A 22,496-nucleotide genomic window follows, 5' to 3' on the forward strand; every position below is an offset into this window, starting at 1 on the left:
AATCGCTCTTTGCAAGAATTAGCTACTTCTTTGTTAATTGAGTGTAATTTACCAAAATATTTTTGGGCTGAAGCTGTTAATACTGCCTCTTATGTGATGAACCGTGTTTTAATAAGGCCAATTTTGAATAAAACCCCTTATGAGCTTTTGAATGATAAAATTTCTAATATCAGTTATTTCAAAGTTTTTTGTTGCAAATGTTTTACTTTAAAAAATAAAGAGAAACTTGGAAAGTTTGAGTCAAAAACTGATATTGGCATATTTTTAGGATATTCAGCATGTAGTAAAGCATATAGAGTTTTTAATAAAAGAATCCTTGTAGTTGAAGAGTCAATGGATGTTGTTTTTGATGAATCTCATATTACTGCTAATCAAGTTCCAGCTAGTGATGAGTTAGAAATGCCTTTTGAGAATTTGAACTTTAAAGATAATAACTCGGAAGTTGTAGTAAATGAGACTCAACAAGTGCCAGAGGAAACCCTTCCTAAGGATTGGAGTTTCTCAATTCACCATCTGAAGGAGTTAATTATAGGTGATGTATCCCAAGGGGTAAGAACTCGATCTTCTTTAAATGCATTAAATAATGTTGCTTTTGTATCTCAAATTGAACCAAAGTCTTTTAAAGAAGCCGAAGTTGATGAATTCTGGTTAATTGCTATACAAGATGAGTTAAATCAGTTCGAAAGAAACAATGTTTGGGAATTAGTCCCACGTCCTAATGATCATCCTGTTATTGGTATTAAATGGGTCTTTAGAAATAAAATGGATGAGTCTGGTAATATTGTTAGAAATAAAGCTAGGTTAGTTGCACAAGGATATAGTCAGGAAGAAGGAATAGATTATGAGGAAACTTTTGCTCCTGTTGCTAGACTTGAATCAATTAGAATGTTGCTTGCATTTGCATCTCATAAGAACTTTACTTTATATCAAATGGATGTAAAAAGTGCTTTCTTAAATGGTTTTATAATGGAAGAAGTATATGTTGAACAACCTCCTGGTTTTGAAAGTGTTGAAACTACCCACTTTGCATGCCTACGATTTAGCTTGCTTTGACCTTGAAGATGCTTCAAGCTTTCATGATCGGTGTGGATCACAAACTTTCTCGGCCACAAATAGTGTTGCCATACCTGCAATGTACGAACTAAAGCAAACAATTCTTTATCATAGGTAGGATAGTTCAACGAAGCCCCATTTAGTTTTTCACTAAAATACATTAAGGCCTTTCCATCTTGCATCAAAACAACACCTATGCCCAAACCACTTGCATCACACTCGATTTCAAAAGTTTTATCAAAGTTAGGTAAGACGAGTAATGGTGCATTGGTTAATTTTCCCTTAAGTTCATTGAAAGCTCTCTCTTGCATTTCCCCCCATTCAAAAACAACATTCTTTTTCACTAAGTCATTCAATGGTGCAGCTACGGTACTAAAGTCCTTTATAAACCTTCTATAGAAGCTAGCTAGACCATGAAAACTCCGAACCTCACTGACATTTTTTGGTGTTGGCCAATCCCTAATTGCCTTAACTTTCTCTTCATCAACTTCAACTCCATTTTTACCAACTATGAAGGCAAGAAAATTAACCTTTTCCATGCAAAAGCTACACTTATTAAAATTAGCATAAAGCCTCTCTTTTCTAAGTGTAATCAAAACGGATCTAACATGCTCTACATGCTCAAGCAAATTCTTTGAATAAATCAAAATATCATAAAAATACACAACAACATACTTCACCAAGTATTTTCTCAAAACATGATTCATTAAGCGCATAAATGTACTAGGTGCATTAGTTAACCAAAAAGGCATAACAAGCCATTCGTACAATCCAAATTTAGTTTTGAAAGCTGTTTTCCATTCATCTCCTACATGCATCCTAATTTGATGATATCCAGATTCAAATCAATCTTTGTAAATAGACAAGAACCATGCAATTCATCAAGCATATCATCTAGCCTAGGAATAGGATGACGATACTTTACAGTGATTTTATTGATGGCTCTGCAGTCCACACACATGCGCGAAGTTCCATCTTTCTTTGGCACCAATATGACCGGTACAGAACATGGACTCAAACTTTCGCGAACATAGCCTTTCTCCATGAGCTCCTCCACTTGCCTTTGAATTTCCTTTGTCTCAGTTAGATTTGCTCTATAAGCTGGCCTATTTGGAATGGTAGCCCCCGGTATGAAGTCTATTTGATGTTCAATGATTACGCTTGTTTACATGCGTAAAAAGAAGGTTTTAGATGCTGTTTTTACTATGTTTTAACTTTGTTTCGAACTTTTTCTCGGTTGTTTGAGTTCCAATTCATGCAGAATTCATATATGATGGTTTGTGGTTGGCTTATATTGTATTTATGACATTTTAGGACCATTTGGGAGTGCAAATTAATCAAAAGAAGCAAAAAGACGGAAAAACCTTCATTGGAGGCGCCAGGCGCCTAGTAGGCTGCAGAAATCCTGGTTTTCTTCCAATTTTGCCCTTAATAAAACGCGTCTTCCAATGCGTTTTGGTGGTTCCAACCGATGCATACGTGTAGAAGAAGTGTTCCACTATCAGTTTGAGCATGATTTGGTCAGTCAAAGGAGTTGGAAATGGGTGATCCACCAGTGTTTTAGGACCTACCTAACCAATTCTGCACAACTATAAATTCCAGCAGCTTCTCCACCAAATTCATCAAGCCTTGCTTCCTTCTCTTAATCATTCTTAGTGTTTCTTTGTTGCTTTCTAAGTACTTTTGAGTTGCTTTCACATGTTGCTTTTAGTTTTTAAATCCCGAGCACTTTACATTCCTTTATTGAGCTTTGTTTTGTTTCCGTTGTTACTTAGTTATTTTCTACCTATTCAAATTTAAAAAAATCCAGCACTTAGCTTATCTTTACTTTGCCTTTACTTTATTTTTAGTTAAGAGAATTGTGTTTTTGGAGGAAAGAGCACGTGACACTCCCCCTTGCTTGAAAGAGAAGGGCGAAGCACTCAATCCCGAGCAAAACTCTCCGTTAGTTAACTTTTGTTTTTCACACATGCATTTCAATTTCAACCATTTTACTTGCTGTATTTTCTTCAATATGTCTTTCTAAATTCCCGTCTCTAGCCCGGTTATGGATAGTTAGCCTTTTATTTCTAAAAAGGGTTGCTAATAAGTAGTGTTTTTGCTTTCCACTCATTGCTCAACATGTCTTTCCAAAAAGTTAGGATTTAGAGAAGGCCACTGTAAGACTTAACAAGTCAATACTGAAAAGGTTGCTTATTGCATTGTTGAGTGGTTAAACCGAGGAGATGAGCGCCTTAGACATAAGGGTTCCGGTTAAGTAGCCTAGACATAGGACCTTAACCCGAGGTTGCGACTATTTCCATCCTAAAACTAAGATATCTCTCATAATAGACATATTAGGGAATGTCTTAGGACTTTGAACTTGCTTAGACATAAGTCAAGTGAAAAGCGTAGTCGTTGGTTCCTAAAGTAAAATGCATATCGTCCTTAGCGTATCCTTGATTATTTGTTGGCTAACTTGAAGTAATTCGGGCTAGGTTTTACCACTATAAGACGAAATCCCAAATCCAAAACCATTATTTGTGACCACTTCCCATTTTACAAGAATCACTCATTTCAACGTTCACTATTCATTAAAACATTAGAGTTTGGAAATTATTTAGAAGTTCTTGAGGATCGATACTTGGATACTCCATCCATTTTATATAACTCTGACAGGTGTGCGCTTGCATCTATAGAATTGTTACCACGCTTAGTGCGTGCGCTCAGCATAACCTCAGTCATTCAATACCTCTAATTGGAGGTAACCCTTTAGGTATATCTTCTTGGAACACGTCCTCAAATTCCTGCAAAAGATGTTGAAACAAACTCGGCAAAGGCAAAAGGTTATCGTTAGAAGCCACATACCCTTCTTTGTACATAAGTACAAATATGGGCTTTTGGGAAAACATTGCTCTTCTCACCTCTCCCACTCTAGCCAAACAACTGACTTTCTTTTCTTTTCTATCAATTTCATCTCTTTTTTCACTCTTTTCTCCAGTTTTTCTTTCTCTCTCATTTTCCTCTATTTTTTCACCCATCTCATTCTTTTCTTTCAATTCTTTTTCTTCAAACTTTTTTCTTTTCTTCTCCAACTTTAATTGATCAGCAAATACATCTTCCGAACGCAAAGGTACAAGAGTTGTTTTTTTACCATCTTTTGTAAAAGAGTACCTATTCAAATAACCATCATAGATGACCTTCCTATCAAATTGCCAAGGTCGGCCAAGCAAGATGTCACCGGCATGCATAGGTAATACATCACATAAAATCTCATCTTTATACTTTCCTAAGGTAAAAGAAATTAAAGCTTGAGAAACAACCTTCATTGTTCCACTATCGTTGAGCCACTGAAGCTTGTAAGGTTTAGGATGGTGTTGAGTTGGAATTTGCAGCCTTTTGATCAAGAATGTACTTACTACATTGGTGCAACTTCCACTGTCGATAACAAGACTACAAGGAGTCCCATTAACTAAACACCGTGTGTGGAATAGGTTGTCTCTTTGGTCATTAACATCATCCCCCTTAACTTGAGTGTTAAGAAGTCTCCTTGTAACAAGTGTCAAATGACTCTCATCTTCCAATTCCTCCTCATCCTCATTGAGCTTTTCTTCAATTAGCTCATCTTGGTCACTTTCCTCACCATCCGTAACAACTTCTCCATTCTTAATGATCATGACTCTCATGTTTGGACAATCACGGCTAATATGACCAATCCCTTGACATTTCCAACATTTGATGTCCCTGTTTCTCTCTCGAACCTCTTTAGATCCCTCCAATTTTTCCTTGCCCTTGGAGCTCTCAGGCTTGTCCTTTTTATCAAGCTCATACTTTCCTCTAGGTTTGAAATCTGCATTCTTTTTCCAAGTATTAGTAGAAAAAGAAGTTGACTTAGAAGAAGTATACCTCTTGGAGTTCTCCTTCTCCCATGCTAATTGGCCTTCAATTTTGACAGCAAGGTGTAACAACTCTTTCATCTCAAAATAAGTTTGTCTATCCACTTGATGAGCCAACGGTCGATTCAACCCGCCAAGGAACCTAGTCATTGTATCCTCCGCATCTTCATCAATTCCAGCTCTATTCATAAGGGCCTCCATTTCATTGTAATAGTCTTCCACACTTTTGGATCCTTGTTGCAACGCATAGAGCTTTTGCTTGAGTTCTCGAGAATAATGCTTAGGAATGTACCTCTTCCTCATTAAGGCCTTTAATTCCTCCCAAGTTTCAAGTGGTTCTTCATAGTTTCTCCTCCATTCTGATTTCAAAGATGTCCACCAAATATTGGCATAATCACAAAATTTAGCCACTGCAAGTTTCAACTTTCTTTCCTCACTAAAATTGTTGCAATCAAATACATGCTCGATTTTGCTTTCATATTGCAAACACTCCTCCGGATCTGATCTCCCATGAAAGGATGAAATTTTAAGCTTCACTGCCCCGACCCCTCTCTCTTCCCTTTCATATTGGTACTCCCTATCAACCCTTCTTAGTGGTAACATTTCTCTTCCTACTCTTCTTCCCCTTCCTCTCCCCCGGCCTGCACCTCTTACTCCCCTTGGATTGTGCCCGGCTAAAAGGGTTACATTGTCATCTTCTTCTTCATTTTCAACTCCTTCATTAACTTCCCTTCCTTGAGGATTTCCTAAAGCTACTTCAATTCGCTCCATCCGGTCTGCCAAGGTACTAATTACTTGGTTTAAACGAGTAATGGCCCCGGTTTGTGCTTCTCTCCACCTAGCTTCACTAATATCCGCTCCATTTCCCCCATCTGGATTCATGACGTTACAAACAGTAGTTCAATATGTTTAGGACCTCACACACTCAACTCATTGATTTTCACTCGGAACACTCGTATCTATCACACACAAAGGTAGGCTATTTGGGAAAGTGACTAAATGTTGATATTGTGTAGGCTAACTTGTGGTCCAAGCAATTCTTGTAATAGTGAACATTACAAAACAGCCAAGAAAAGATAATTATCAAATCTCAACTAGGACAAAGAAAACAACGATAGGATGTCTTCTACGAAATTCAGAGATATTTGCCACAAAGAAAGAGACAGCCCTAAATATGATGGAATTAGTCTTTATGAAGCAAAGAGAATAAATTTGAATGACAAATTCCTTCAATTATGAAAAGAATAAAGTATAGAAGCAAAGCAGGATTTTTCCGTTAAAATTGCACACAGAGACGGAATTCCAAAAATCAATATATTACTTTATGATTTTGACTAAATAGTCTTCTTAACTTTGAAAGGTAACATTCAGATCTAACGTTTCACTTCAGAAGAAACAATTAAATTCTAACGTTATCAAGGAGTTTCAATAGGCATTACAATCATTAAATGCTGCAGTTACGAATTTGGACAGTCACAACAAGATTTGATTATAACTATCAATGAACAACAAAGTTTCGTGCAATTTGAAACTGATTGGAGAGAAATATGAATGAACAACTCAAGAACACTACTTGAACAACTTCTGGATAATTTTTTTTTTGTTTTTTTTTTCAAGAAATCAACACGAAACAATTGAAATGAAAGATAGAATCAATTCTAGAGTAGGCAACAAAGATGCAACCTATGCTCTGATACCAAATGATAAGGCAATCCTAATTCTCAGCCCAATGATCCAAGCTTTTGTTGAGCAAGAACCCTTGAATCAAAGAAATTAACACCTCCTTAAACAAGTTAGAATCAACCAAGAGAAAGGCTAGAAATTGATTACCTCTATGATCAAAGATCAAGAAGCAAGAATGGAGATCTTGTTCTAGAATGAGTCATTACACAATCAAACTTGATCAAGGCTAGATGAATGGCTCAAAATGCAATCTATCACAAGAATTGCAAGAAACCTTAGAAATGGCAAAGGGATTTCTAAAGAAAATGTCTCTTGAGAGATCAAATTTCATTAAGCTAAAATCTGCCTTTTACATAGCTTGGATGGGGCGTTTTATAGCCATTATATGAGTGAAACCCCCAACCCTTCACTTTCCAAAATAAAACCCATAAGTAGTAATGACCACAATTGGTCTACTTAATAACTTCCCAGAATTGAACTCTAAAGTTGAAACCATAATTTGGAAGACCAAAAACTCAAAAATTACAAGCAAAGTTTGATGACTTAGAAACAACAAATGAATCTTTAAAATGTTGGCACAACGTCAATCTTGCAAATGTTGACCTTCACAACATCGTCCTCTCTTGGATTATTTTGCAGCATCTAAAATAAAGGTTGAACTGAGCCTATCCAATTTTGTACGTGAATAAGGAATGCTTGTTGAAGCTTCTTAGCCTTGGCTCGTGTAATAGGTCCAGTGGAGACGTGCGGAACACCATGATTCTTATCACGCACCTTTCGGCTACACGCCCCTACCGCCACCAGCGCCCATGCACGCACCTCTTGCTACGCGCCCCATGCCTTGCCACCAGTGCACCCCACATCGTGCCACCTGTGCGTCCGCCTGTCCTCATGCGCGTGCCATTCCGCCAGTGCCCCTCCCCCCAAGGGCGCCTCAACATTTGATGCTGCCACCCTTGGCGCCAAAACCTTGTTCTTTGTCGCCCACTCTTGGACCATTTTAGGAAATATTTTCCTAATTTGTTCCAAGAGCAAATGAGGAATGTCTTTGGTTTTTTTTTATTTGCTTTTCAATTTTATGTAAGATTTTACCATTTTAGGAAATTACCATTTTAATTTTAATTATTGTAATTTTGTTATTTGGTTGTAAATACCATGGGTCTTGGCATATATATATGAGCGTGTTCCCCTTCTTTGCAAGGAACTTTAGATGAATAAAATTTGAGTTAGGGTGTTACCGTGTGCAAAACCCCCCTCCCCCCCCCCCCCAAAATATCGAATCCCTTTTCGTGGTACAACTTAGGTTTTCATATTTTACCCCTCGAAGCATGCTTGTTTGATTGGTCATCAAACTCGTTGTGTGTTTCCAGCCTCGAACATAGTGAGTATTATGTCTGCTCAAGGTAACGACTGCAAATGTAATCCATATAACCCATACCCTTTTCGGTTGAACCACTTATACGATTCGGTTCAAGTAGGTGGCTTGTGACTCGAATAGTCAAATACACTTGGGTTGTCGCGTATCATTTAGGGAACTCAAATTCCCTTTAAGCCTAATGTACATCTGTCCTAGTCGAAATATGTTTATGTTGACATATCATATTTAATCAGTCAATACGTAAAGGAAAAAATAGTGACATTGTTATTTATTTTATTATTATTATTTTGTTTATTATTTATTTATTTTTTGTCAACTTTCATGATTAGAGGTTTAATAATGCCGGCATGTAGAGCTAAAAGCTGGGCTAGATGCCCAATTATTTGGTAGGTTCATGTGTTTTTGTTCCTAGTGACTACTACTTGATGACAAGTCTGATCCATTCATTAACTTTATTCTCATCCATATTTATGGTGGGACAAATCAGAATTAATTTAATAATTAGCTCCTTATAAATAGCAGATGACAAATTAAATGACAACTATATTTATGTTATTTCTTAGAGATATTGAATTACGAGAAAATAAAACATTGTTTTGATTTCTTATTCGAATCATTGAAAAAGGGAATAACACAGAATTAGACTAGGAGAAAAAAATGCATGTCAAACTTTTTGAATATTGTAGGTAATCAGATATTGTTTGAAATTAAAATTATTAACATTGCATGGAAAGAAAAACTAAAAATTAAACATTATGTCAAACAATCTAACTAAAATATAAGAATATAAGAAAACACAAGACATTGACTAAAAGAGAAAAACGTACCGAGATAAAGAGTGCTCAAAGTTTTAGTGAGAAAAAAGTTAGGAGAAAGAGTAAGAAAAATCTCTTTATATAGTGGTAAAAGATAAATAGTTACCAACTTTTGACATAACTTATTAATTATAATTAAAAATAACTTATAATTTTTTAAATTAATTCATAAAAATAAAGAGATAAAGTGGGAGAAAGAGAAGACAAACTGGGAGAAAGAAAAGAGCGGAATGAGAGAGAAAATTTTATATTTAAAGGATAAAATTACTCCCAAAATAGTTACGCATATGTTTAAATCAAAAGAGCAAGCCAAAACCAGCTTACAGTTCAACAGTAAGTGACATTAATCTCTAATCAAGAGGGTGTGAGTTCGATCATCAAAATACAATGAAACTTCCTTTTATCAAGAAAAATTTGATATGAATTAATAGAAAGGATTTAGAAAAACGAACGCTGGTTTTTTTAGCTTTTTTTTTAATTGGTTTTAGAAAAAAGTTTTAGCTTCAATGTATAAGTTTTGTCGGTGTTATTTAATAGTAGATTTTGTGTATTAATTCGACTTAATTTATAAAACTTGATTTTTACTAAATTAAACAAAAGTTTCTTAGAATTTTTTTTATTGGATGGAGGATAAAAAATATGATATTTATATAAGTTTAGGATTATGAATTTAGTTAAAATTATTTATTTTATATAAAAAAATACATCTTTGGCCCGCTTGTAGTATGGAGGTGGGGCACAATTTGTTTACCAAATAATATATTTAATCACAATTTCGGGCTACATGCCCTGGTCCCAACATGGATATGCCCCGGGTCCATTAATGTAGAAGCTCATATTTAATTTAATAAATTATCCAGGTAGGTATGTCTTCAATAAACAAATTAAAAAAATTTCATAAAGATGTGAATTTTTAATGTTGAATTCGTTCTATTATTGACTATTTTACGTAGAGTTGGAAAGCTGAGGATTAAGGCATGAGAAAAGCGTTGAGCCTAGAGAGAAGTTGATGAAGCAGGGTCGAGTCAGAGTGTGAAGGAGCTGAAGCATTCGTCTGTTCAAGCATGAATTCACAGTGTAGTAATTATCCCACACAAGGATAATTACCATGTTAGTACAATTCTCAATGGGTGCCCTCAAATTAGGACCCGATATAAAAAGGACAGAATGACCTAGTCGACACACATAGATCCGAAGAGGGAACATTCCTTGCGTGTTAGAAAAGGGACGGAGCTGAATTTCACCATTTTCAGAATGAGAGCTGACGACAGAGAGGAGCTGCTACTGCCATTTCATGCTACTGTCTTCCATCTGCGTTTTTTATCTCTTTCTCTAAAATGGGTTGTATATTTTCTTTACCCATTTGGTTTTCTTCTTTCCCCATGAACTAAACCCTATCTTGGGGGAGATTTACATGGTGTAACTACTGAACAACCACCACTCTAGTTGTTTTCATTTTGCTATTTAATAAAGTTGTGCATAGTTCTTCATCTTACTGAACATTGTTGGCCACCTTGCTTAGTTTGATAGATTATGTATGATCCAAAAGGATATATGGTTAGTTGATATGTTATATTTGTGTTTAGCAACTTTTTTTTAGTAGGTTCGTGGATACTCAGGAATGGGGTCCCCTAATCATGCTTAGAAATCGGGTTTATTGCTTGAGTATCTAGCAAAAAGAGTTGTGGGTATTCATGTTCAGGTATCTCAGAAGGGAGTCGTGTCGAGTTGAGTAATAGCAGTCGTTTTCATGCTGGAGTAGAGGTTGGATTTAGTGGAAGCATAAGAAATCTCCCCCGGTTTTCCCATATCTGTTATCCATTTTTCTATTACGTGTTAGAGCTTTTTATTGTCCCCAACATTTATAAGTTGTGTTTCATGTTGGATTTGTTTGCGATTTTTGTTTATGATATTTTTACTTACTGTTTTTACACCTACATCTCTATTTTATTGGTTTTCTTGCTTTTTCGGTATTCTTGACCATAAGCTTTATTTATGGCAGATTCCAGGAGGAAGCCACGTGTCCTTCAGACAAGTAGGTTCGCCCGAGAACATGAAAACCTGCAACAGAAAACTCGACGTCGGTGCAGTGTCCCGTCTAAACACTCCAACGGACAAGTCAATAATCAGAGTAGGAAATAGGAAAAAGACAACGTAAGTGTGAGTGATAGATTTATTTGATGAAGGTGAAGGCCTTCCATATATAGCCTCTGGCGACCGACCAGGAAGGATGACGGTTGAGGGTGGCAAGGGCATGCCGCGCGGTACCATGACTGTCGTGGATGTACGATCCCGACAACTGGTGGGAGGCACTACCGTTTGCAGCAGGGAGACGTGCCACCTGTACTGGAAATGTGTTGTCCCTTGCTAGCAATTCGCACGGTATGTAACCATGTCTGGTCCCGCATCCCTCTGTGGGAGGACATGCGTCCTGCTCGGTAGTGTCTCCATATGGTATGTAACCATATGTGGTCCTGTCCCCTTTCTAAGGTGGATATGCGTCCTGCTTGGTTTTCACTCTCAAGAGTCAGCTTTCTTACGAGGTTAGGTTGCTTGGTCGTTAGTGGGTCAGTCCCGAAAGAGTTAAAGTAGGGCAGGTCGCATGTGGCCCAAGCACGTATTTTTGGGAGTTTCGAATCAGAGAGTGGGGTCCACAAGGTGAAGCAGTCGTGATGATCTGATGTTAGTGCGTACGGTTGCATTTATGGGAGGATACGTGTAACGCCCCATATTTTTATAAGACATTTTAGTAGTTTAAAACCATAAACTAGAAATTATTTTAAAATTTTTTTTTTTTACAATAGAGATTTTTCTAATTTAGTCTTTTTGTTATTTGTTCTTATCTTTGTTAAAAAAAAATATTTATTAGGTAAGATTGGATCACATAAAGTAGATAAAGAAAAAAAATATAAAACGAAAGAAAGATAAAAGAAACAAAAAAACAAAGTAAAGATGGGTTGGGCCTTTAGAATTAGTTAAAAACAAAATCACAAACCATAGGTTATATTATTAAGTTGTCATACGTTTTTTCTTTTCTCGGTCTCAATTTTCTCTCGCAAAACTGTTTTCTTTTCTCTTCCCTCGTGCACACGCATTCAACGCCAATCAATTAATCCTCAACGGTAAGCCATGATTAAATTTTTGGTTTTGTGATCCGTATATCAACTGGTAAATTTCTTCAATTAAATTTTATTGTTTTTAATTTTAGTTATTTTTTTTTGGGAAATTGATTTAGGCTGGGCTAGTAAATTTTGTAGATTGAGCTAACATTTATTTTGGATCATTATTAAGGTAAGTGATTCTGCTAGGTTGGAAATTTTATATGATGTTTTGAATGACTATACGATGGATGCTGTTTGTGAATTGAATATTATGTGGAGTTGTTGTGCTGCATTACAGAAAGTATGATTATGGGACCTGATGCATGATCTTGAATGTGAAACTATTTTTTTTTTATATGTATTCAAGTTGTGGCAACTACCATACACAGACTAGATTGAAATTGAGGACCTAGATAGGTGAGACTTAGCTCTACTGACTGGGTGCCAACAACAATCAGTTGGGGTAGAGTCTCCTAGGAAACTCACCTAGGTATCATAATGGAGTTGATATCGTTTGTGTAGGATTGGGTTAATTGTTCACATTGGCCAAAAGAAAAGGAAAAGGAAAAGGAAAAGAATTTTACTCATAAAGTTTTAGGTCCCACATGTTTATGTTACATTAATTATGTATGTGTATGCATGTCTGACCCTGTTACTTTTTTTAATATTTACCCCTTTCCCATCTTTTTTAGGGAATAACAGGTTTGTGACGAAGATATCTGCAAGCTGTGCCATAGGTTTTCGCTTCTACATTAGTTTCGTGTTTTATTTTTATTGTATTAAAAGTTATTTATCTTAATAATATTAAGTTTTAGGGAAAACTTTCTATGGGATCACAAAGAAAACTTTTTAAATTTTATTTGATAAAGTTATGTTATCAGATTGTATTTTGTTTTATCTATTATCATTTATTTTTAAAAGATTTTTAGAATATTGAAAGCATGCATGTAATAGCGTCCCTTAGAAGTTTAAGTCCCAAAAAGTCGAGTCGTTACAATGGGTATCAGATCAAGTTGACGGTCTTGTAGACTTGCTTACATCGTAGGCATTAATGTATCACCATGGCCAGTTACACAAATATCTTGTCATCGCCAGGTATGCCTTTTGTTTTAACAATATTTTTATTTATTTATTAAAAAAATTGTAGTATGCATAAATAATAGACATGATTATGTTGTATTGTGATGAATAATATGTTTTACATTTGATGGTTGTGACGATAGGCCAAGCTGAACTATGTTGTGGTTATTAGATTATGGCTCCACGTAGAAGGGTTTTTGTGAGACGGGGTGGGCTAGGTAAAGGAGCAAACCCTGAGATAGTAGAGCCAACTGTGAGTAATCAACCTAATGGACAGATATGAATCCTCGAGTGGTTCAAACTCCTGGACAAATGGAGAATCCTCCAGTGGTTCAAATCCCTGGTCAGACGAAGAATCCACATGTTTTGAAACATCAGAAATATCCATTTTGTCATTTATACGAATAAATTATTCTAACTAGTAAGGGGTCAACGGGACCTACCTTTTTTTTTCCTTCTGATTCGAGGGGAATCCTGTTGAGTTCTTACGCTTTCATGTCTACAACTCAGTTCATCCGATTATTACAGGGATGAAACCTAATCCAGAATATGAACCATAAAAGAAAATACCGATTAAACTGATCATAGTAATACTAGTTACAGTACCTATTATCCAAAGAGGAATCCTTCCAGTGTGGGTCAAACTTCTGGACAGTCAGAGCCTACTATAGCGTCCTTGATGATGGAAACCTTACAGAAACTTGTTCAAATAGCTGGCTATAATCAAATGGCTTAATTGACTCAAGATCAAGGGAGCATGTCAATAGAAGCTAAATATTTGTGAGATTTTAAGTAGTACGACCCTCGCTCTTTTGACGGACTATCGGTAGATCCGACGTTGGCAAAGAATTGGTTATGCTCGATAGAGACTATCTCTCATTATATGAGATGTCCAGAGCAACAAAAAGTGCAGTCTGCTATCTTCATTCTAAAAGATGATGCTCTTTTATGGTGGGAGTCTGCAATGAGGTCTATCAATGTTAGTGAAGGCCTAATCACATGGTTGCAGTTTAAATATGCTTTCTTCCTACAGTATTACCTAGCGATCACCCGATTCAGGAAACAGGCAAAAATTCTAAACCTGAAGCAAGGTAACAGATCAGTGGAGGAATATGAGAGGTCTTGGGTGTGTTGCCCTAAACTCATAGTTTGTATTTATGTAAAAACAAATGTATATTCAATAAAGTTTTAGTCAATAAATTTGTTGTTGAATTCATAACACTGCATTGTCCAAAATCCAATAAACTAAACATCCAAGGTTATTATCATGTAACCGGGACAATATATATATTGTGTATGTATTTGATATATTGGGTATATAATTGATATACCTTTGATATACTAGGTATTATATTTGATATATCCCTAATATACTAGGTATATATTTGATATACCCCTGATATACAAGTGGATAATATCCCGTGAATAAGCTAAAGTGTCTATAGTATAAAGATAAGGCTGGGTACCTTATCCTGGCAAGACTATAAATACAACCCACTTTGTCAATATTACAGACGACTAGATCCAAGTCGTTAGTGTGGAGACATGCGAGTAGGGGTATCCTATACAATGAGTTTGTATAAGACCGGACCGCGAAATAGCCAATCTTTAGATGTAACGCTATTGACTAACAGATTGTTATTTCATAGGATGACCAGGCAAATGATTCTCAATCCTGAGTGAGTTTAGGACTCCTGCCCGTGAGGGCTCGTCCTTTGATCTGTATTGGTGAGAGTGGCTCAAGTCGCCGAATCAACAATCCTACCATTTTGGGGACGAGACCGAGTGAGGAGCTGGGAACATAACTTCACAAGATAGAATTCACTTCTCCCCAACTTTAGGGGAGTAGATGAGTGTTCTCTTAAATGCTGACTCCAAGACTTGAACAAGGGGCACACCCTCTTACTGGTCCGAGAGGGACTTTCGGTTATTGGTCGGACCATAACCGGGTTGTTCATTAGAGGAGCAGTGGTATTTAAGGAGTAAGATGTAACTCAGGGGTAAAATAGTAATTTGATTCAGTTTGAGTTACGAGCACTTGTGAAGGATTGACTTGCCATTAATGGTCGTATATCCATGAACACGAAAACATTCTGCAGTGAGAAGAGTACAACTGCGGGTCTTTAGTGGAGTGACACGTAGTTAACGAATGTTGATTAACTCGATCAATGAGTTTGACCGATTAATCTCGCATCGTTGGAGCTTCTGATCTGTAGGTCCATTAGGTCCCTTTGCTAGCTCATAATCGGTAAAACGAGGATTAAGTTTTTTGAAAAATTTGAAATATTCAAATTGCTCAAGGGATTATATGTATATTAATACATTATAATATATAGTTAATTCTAATTGAAACTATATATTATGAGAGAAATTATTTGAATGAGATTAAAATAAAATTAATATGAATATGAATATTTGGTGGTGTTCGTCGGGAAATCATTGAAGAACTGTTCTTCAAATGTAAGTTTTCCCTATATTTTTTATTCTTGCACATTTGATTTTGTTTCTAAAAAATTCATGAACGATGCGCTGCTTCCGCTCCGGGATTCACATCCCATCAAGAGGGAATTCACAAAATTGTCTCGTTTGCCCTTGAGCTTGCAGACACGAGGCCAAGAAGACCAAACGATTCATCATGGGCCTGAAGGATGATATTCAAGGCTTTGTGGCAGCTCTCCCCCTAGCAGATTATGCTACAGCACTTCGAGCAGCTGCATTGATTGATAATCATTCAGCAAATGAGCCCCAAGTGCCTTCGGGACTAGGTTCTTCCTCAGGACAGAAAAGAAAGTTTGACCAAGAATCTAGTAATCCACAGCAACTTCAAGATAATTTTTCCACGCTGAACCAAGCTCAAGGTCAGAGACAGCCGCCTAATCGACAACAATGTCCTAACAATGAAAGACCAGTATGTAGTACTTGCGGGAAATGTCATTGAGGGTGTTGTTTGTTACGAACTAGAGTTTGTTTTAAATGTGGCAAGGAAGGACAGATTGCTATAAATTGTCATGAGGGCAACACTCCAGTTGATGCAAAAAAACCTTGTAATGTGAACCAGTCACCCTTACGTAAGTAGACTCGACAATAGGACAAACTTTAGTCATTACTTGACATGGAGTGAAGGAGTTAGATTCATGGTAACAGATACACTACCTAATAGTGTCTGTCATTGCAGGATCGCTCAAGGTTCCAATGCTGCCCTTATGTCTAGATCGGCATCATGGCATCTGCTCGGCCATGGGCAAGCCTATGGAGACCTGATGTTCTAAGGCACCTTCCCGAGTAGAGGGGTCGATCAGGACTCCGACTCGGATGCATTCGCAGCATTGTATGAACACTCAAAATTCTAAGGTTGCCTCCGAGTCCAAACCGCCTACATGGCATTCGCTTGGCCATGAGCAAGCCTATAGACACCTAATGTTCTAAGGCACTTTCCCAAGTAGGGGAGCCAGCTAGGGCTCCCATTTGGATGCATCCACTGCCTTGCTGGAACACTAAAAATTCCAAGGCTACCCCCAAGTCCAGACTTCCTACGTGGCAACCGCTTGGCCTTGAGGAAGCCATTAGAGACCTGATGTTTCAAGGCACTTTCCCGAGTAGGGGAGGTGGCTAGGGCTCCCACTCGGACGAATTCGCTGCCTTGCTGGAACACTAAAAAATCCAGGGTTGCCCCAAGTCCAGATTGCCTACATGGCATCTGCTTGGCTGCGAGCAACCCTTTAGAGACCTGATGTTCCATGGCACTTTCCCGAGTAAGGGAGCTAGCCAGGGTTCTCACTCAGATGAATTCGCTACCTTGCTGGAACACTCAAAATTCCAAGGCTTCCACTGAGTCCAAGTCGCCTACGTGGCATCCACTCGACTATGAGCAAGCCTATGGAGACCTGATGTTCCAAGGCACTTTCCCGAGTAGGGGAGCCGGCCAGGGCTCCCACTCAGACGTATTTGCTGCCTTGCTAAAACACTAAAAATTTCAAGCCTACCTTAAGCGCGTACGTGGCGTCCGCTCAGCTGTGAGCAAGCCTCTAGAGACTTGATGTTCCAAGACACTTTCTTGAGTAAGTGAGCCAGCCAGGGCTCCCACTCGGACGCATTTGCTGCCTTGCTGGAACACTCAAAATTCCAAGCTTGCCCCCGAGTTTAGATCGCCTATGTGGCATCTGCTCGACCGTGAGCAAGCCTCTAAAGACCTGATATTCCTAGGTACTTTCCCGAGTAGGGGAGTCAACCAGGGCCCCCACTCGGACGCATTCACTACTTTGCTGGAACACTAAAAAATCCAAGGCTGCCCCTATGTCCAGACTGTCTACGTGGTATCTGTTCTGCGGTGGCAAACCTCTTGAGACCTGGTGTTCCAAGGCACTTTTCCATGTAGAGGAGCCAGCCCAGGGCTTTCACTCGGACGCATTCGCTGCCTTGCTAGAACACTCAAAGTTCCAAAGCTACCTCTAGGTTCAAACCGCTTACATGGCATCTGCTCGGTCGTGGGCAAGCCTTTGAAGACCTTATGTTCCAAGGCACTTTCTCGAGTAGAGGAGCCGACCAGGCTCCCCCTCGAATATATTCACTGCCTTGTAGGAACAATCAAAGTTCAAAGGCTGCCCCCGAGTCTAGACTACCTACGTGACATCTACTCGGCTGCGAGCAAGCCTCTGAACACCCTATTTTTTAAGGCACGTTGCCTAGTAGATAAGCCAACCAAGGTCCCACTCGTGCATATCCATAGTGCGTTGAAGCCATTAAGCCTAAATAATCTAACCAAGGCCAAGACCACCGTATAGCAGTCATTCAGCTCCACTCAGATCCTAGAAACTCTTTAGGCATCGTTGCCCCTCAAATCATCCTAGACCTTGAAAAATGCTCTAAGGGCACCTTCAAAATTCCTCCAAAAACTCTACAAACGTTCAAAACGCATAGCAGTGACTTCACTGCTGCAAAAGCAGCTGAGAAGCCAGTGGGGAGATTGAAAAAGTAGGAAAAAGAAGTAAATAAAGGGCGTATCAACAAGAAATTTGTAGTGATTAAAGTCAATTGCAATTACAAAGCAAAAAAGGGCAGCAAACACAGAGCCCAGACAAAAAGTAGCTAAGCCTGAGGGGCAGGGGGAGCAAAATGAGCGGTTGTTTCATTTAATGAGTCGTGGTAGTTGTAGTTCGAAAATGAGACGTTGGAGATGATCCTCGGAGTCACGGCTACTAGTAGTAGACTAGAAACACTCAAAGGCATTGAGGGCTAACTGTTGAGGGTGAAAATCGAGCAGGACGCGTGTCGGCCACGGAGGGGCATTGGACCACTTGTGGTTACATGCCATATGATGTGACGGTAGGGAGAGACGCGCGGTTACACCTGTAGTACAGGGAGCACGCCGAACACCGTTTACTACCGGTGGCAGGTGGCAGGCCGTAGGCCTGTGGGTGGAGTCACGATCAAACAATTTTCGGGGGCGTACACCTCTGTCAGGTATTGTACTGCGCGACACGTCCTTGCTATTTCAACCGATGTCCTTCCGGCCTGTCGACCATCTGAGCATATATAAGGGAAGGACCCTCACCTTCACCAAGTAAGTGAAAGGTCTGTCACTTATACCTAAGGTGTCTTTCCTATTTTTTACTCCGATTGTTGACTTTAGCGTTAGAGTGCATTTGGAGGGACACAACACCGATGTCAATTTTTCTGGTTGCAGGCTCGTTTGTTCTCCGACGAAGTCATTTGTTCGAAGAACATGTGGACCTCTCTGAAATTCGCCGTCAACAATAATTATAAATTAATGTCACGAAGATAAAATGTTTAATTATAAAACGATTATTAAATCACAATTTACGTTTAATAAAAAAAGAGTCTCTAAATAACCAATTTGCTTTGTAAAACATATATGTTTCCTTTTTATGATTCGCAGCAGTAATCAAGATGAAATATTTTACTAATAATAAAATTAGAAATATTAGACATCATAATAGCAATGAAAATATTAGAGTTTGAGATATCAATGATCAATATGACTAAAAAAGTATTTTGATAAATCATAGATATAAAAAGAATTTATAAAACTATTATGGTATTTTGACACTTTTTTCTATTTAATCCATCAAAGGTTATATTTAATCTCAAAACTTTTAATAATTCTTAAAAACAGTCTCATTTCATTTTCAAAAAATAAAGTGATAATAATAGTCCTTAATATAGACCTTCCATCTAAAATTTGAAAACCATATTCACATTGTACCTTTTTTTGATTGGAGGTTATTATTTTTCTTTTTCCGAAATATAATGAATAAAACCTCAAATTAATAATCATTATTGTAAAAAACGTTCAGGATAGTTATGAACATTAAAAGGATGACATAAAAAAAACTGTCACAAATTTTGGGGCCACTTTTAGCAGGAAGAAATACTAATTTATGAATTTTTCAAATTTTATGACAATTAAAGACGGTCGAAAAATTGGTATTTTTTCTTTTAATTCAATGACAATAAAATATGATGGAAGCACGATTTTGGTGGAAAAACATATATTTCAAATTTTTTTCATATTTTATGGCATTTTATAAATGTAACTAAATGTCATGATTATTTTAAAACATTTGTAGATCATTTATCAAAATTATTAACGGTAAAAAAATCATAATTTTTTAACTGTCACGAAAGGTCATAATTGTTTTTTAAACCATCGTTTATGAAATTTTTAATTGTCACAAAAAGTCATATTGTTTTTTTCCTTCCATACCCTTTATATTTTGTCCTATAAATACCTTATGAAGTAGTAGTTCTATCTCACATTTGGTAACTTCGCATGAGAGCTTACACAAATCACATGCCGTTATTAAGTTTTTGTTGACAGGAGAACAAGTATTTTATTGTTTTAGTGACAGTTATAAACTGTCATCAAATGAGTAATTTGTGACATAAAATTTGGGTGAATATAAAGATTGGTTTGTGACAATTTATAACTTTCGTTATAATTATATTAATGACAATTTTTCATTAACTGTCATCATGTTCTCCTTTTCCATGATGTCTTAATGCATAACAATTGTATAACTGTCACAAATTATATTCATGATAGTTTTTAACTGTCATTGAAGCTCAAATCTGTAGCAGTGAATATAGACTATTCTTAAGATTTATTGTAGATAATGGACTAAATTTGAACACATTGACCAAAACATAATAAATTTAAAAATCCATAGGCTAACAAGAACTTTACCTTACCTGTCCTTTAAAGAAAAAAGACGTAAAACTTACCTCGAAATTTGGGCATATTAGTGTACATTTTAATTATTGAAATTATAAAATAAAAAAGACACAAAAAAAGATATTGAAATTTCACCATTGAACTGATCAAGATGAGAAAATTGTTACTCTAATATTCATCAAATTAAACCTTATAATTGAGTAAATGTAGCTATTTTTAGCTTTCTAATACAATTATATTTAAAAGATTAGAAAATATTTTCACAAATAGAGGTCCTTCCTTAGGTTGCTCCCTTGAAATAGTTAAGCCTGAGAGTTAGGGTTGCAAAGTGTGCAAACAAAGTATTGCATATGCAAGGAAAGAAGTTGATCCATGGTATATAAGAGATGACAATTATCTCTATTGGTATCATGTTTATTGGGTGAGACCAAAAGTAAAGCAGTGAGGATTATGCCCAAAGTGGACACATGCTCTATGCTCGAGTGACGAGCAAGGTATGTCCTATCACAATCGAGGTAGACTGATAGGAAAAAAGATTGAAGGTGCGACAATTATCTCTATTCGTTATATCGTTGTCCTTAACATTGAGGAGAGAATTTCAAATTTCTTGAGATTGATAGTAGCATCAATCTACTTAATATTGTGCTATGGTTAAAGAAGTTTCCCAAACTTCAAGCAACAAAGACCAATGAGATGTCGCATATAGGCTACAACTCACCTCGATGAAATTGGAATCGCTAGTAATCGTCTGTCAGCCATACGGCGGTGAATTCGTTCGCAAGCCTTGTACACGCTGCCCATTACACCATGAGAGCTAGCCATGCCTGAAGTCATGACCTTAATCGCAAAGAGGGGGATGTCGAAGTGAAGTCGTAACAACGCAGTCGTACTGAAAGGTGCAGCTGGGTCACCTCCCTTTAAGGGAGAGCTAACACTTGTTAAGTATTTTGGTTTGATACTGCTTCACACCAAAAAAGAAGCGAGCTACGTCTAAGTCAAACTTGGAGATGGAAGTCTTCTTTCATTTCTCGCCGGTGAAGTAAGATTAAGCTTGTGAGCTTATTATCCTAGGTCGAAAGAAGTTCATAGGATCTCCTTTTTTATGTCCCTCTATCCCTCCCATGTGGCAACGTGGGGAAAAAATTGTAACGCCCCGAGTCCCTCAGGTTAGTTAGTCTCGAATCAGGAGATTTTCATTTAATTTTAAATTAAACTTTAATTAAATTTATATATATCGGATTCCGTGTGATTGGTTTTATCTTAAGTTGGGATGAGTTTTTTTTTTCTCTTCTTTTTGGCTTGGTTATGTTGGGCTTTTAGTTGGGTTGGTTTGGTTTTAAAACAAAGGAAAAGAAAATTAATAAAAAGAAAAAAAAACCTAAGTTTACTTTCTTCCTCTCCCTCTTTCTCGTGTTGCTCCAGCCGCCCAGCCCCCCCCCCATTTTTCGTTAACCTCCACGCCGGTGACCAGCATAGCGGCGGCATTTCCTCGGATCGGCGGTGACAACTGCAATGCGCCAACGAATCCAGTGGCAGCGCGGCGTTTTCCGGTGGATTTAACGGCGGGCCGACGTACCCCTTCTTTTTCTGCAGCGAACCCGAACAAACCCGATCCAGTGACCCATGGCCAGACCCGCGGCATCCCTCCCTCGATCTGTGGCGTTTTGTAGCGCGTTTCTCCGTTGGCAGCAGCGGCGTGACGAGTTTTGCAGCAGCACGATATTCCTCGGTGTTTTCCTTTGGCGTTCTTCGGCGTAGGTGTTTTTAGCGGCGTCTTGGCGTTTCGGTTGATAACCCCGACCCGTGGAAGTGTAGTTTGGGTGACCCAGACGTTGTTTTAGCGTTCAACAGCGTCGAAAGAGGATTTGGATCATTTTTCCCCTGCTGTAACACGCAAACTGCAGTGTTTGTGGTGTTTGGCGATTACCCACATCTGTTCGAAGCCCGATTTAGGCTACCCACACCTTGGCGAGCTAGATCTAAGTTACCCACACCTATACGAAGTCGATTTTGCGGTAATGAGTCATTTGAACCCTCTTAGAATTGATTTCGAAGGATGAATCGTATATATAACTTGCTGTCTTTTTCTGTTTTAGTGCCTAGGTGTGAGACCGACGCAAAACTTAGGGGTGCGGTGGTGTGTATGTAGACAAGGGGCGTGTGCGTGCGTTAATGTGTGTTAGTTGGTTTCCATTGTGCTGTTTTGTGATTTTTAATATTGATTTTGATACACTATTGTGCCAGGTAACTCTCATTTGTGCTAATCTATATGCTTGGTGTAGTGTTGAATGTTCGTCGGAGATAATGGTGGAGTTTTGC

At 37.8% G+C, this 22,496-nt stretch overlaps 1 protein-coding gene across 1 annotated transcript; it reads right to left on the minus strand.

Annotated features, from left to right (window-relative positions):
* Positions 1 to 1,090: 1,090 nt before the first annotated feature.
* LOC148213081 (uncharacterized) lies at positions 1,091 to 5,810 on the minus strand. The gene is made up of 5 exons (XM_088120307.1): positions 4,356 to 5,810; positions 3,785 to 3,839; positions 1,924 to 2,190; positions 1,213 to 1,561; positions 1,091 to 1,127 (listed from the first exon to the last, which is right to left on the minus strand). Exons 1-5 carry the CDS (start codon positions 5,808 to 5,810, stop codon positions 1,091 to 1,093), a joined length of 2,163 nt encoding a protein of 720 aa, XP_087976433.1.
* Between the last annotated feature and the right edge of the window lie 16,686 nt (positions 5,811 to 22,496).

The sequence above is a fragment of the Momordica charantia genome (genome assembly GCF_013281855.1).
Source record: "Momordica charantia cultivar OHB3-1 chromosome 1 unlocalized genomic scaffold, Mcharantia_2.0 BLBB01000001.1, whole genome shotgun sequence".
Classification (NCBI taxonomy): Eukaryota; Viridiplantae; Streptophyta; class Magnoliopsida; order Cucurbitales; family Cucurbitaceae; genus Momordica; species Momordica charantia.

What these genes read in the sequence shown, in the direction of transcription:
- LOC148213081 (XM_088120307.1), bottom strand. Translation starts at nt 5,810, where the DNA reads ATGAATCCAGATGGGGGAAATGGAGCGGATATTAGTGAAGCTAGGTGG. An exon ending in ACGATAGTGGAACAATGAAG is followed by an intron (nt 3,840 to 4,355) that starts GTTGTTTCTCAA and finishes CATCTTTTGCAG; the next exon opens with GAATTTGAGGACGTGTTCCA. An exon ending in CAAGATGGAAAGGCCTTAAT is followed by an intron (nt 1,128 to 1,212) that starts GTATTTTAGTGA and finishes CGTACATTGCAG; the next exon opens with GTATGGCAACACTATTTGTG.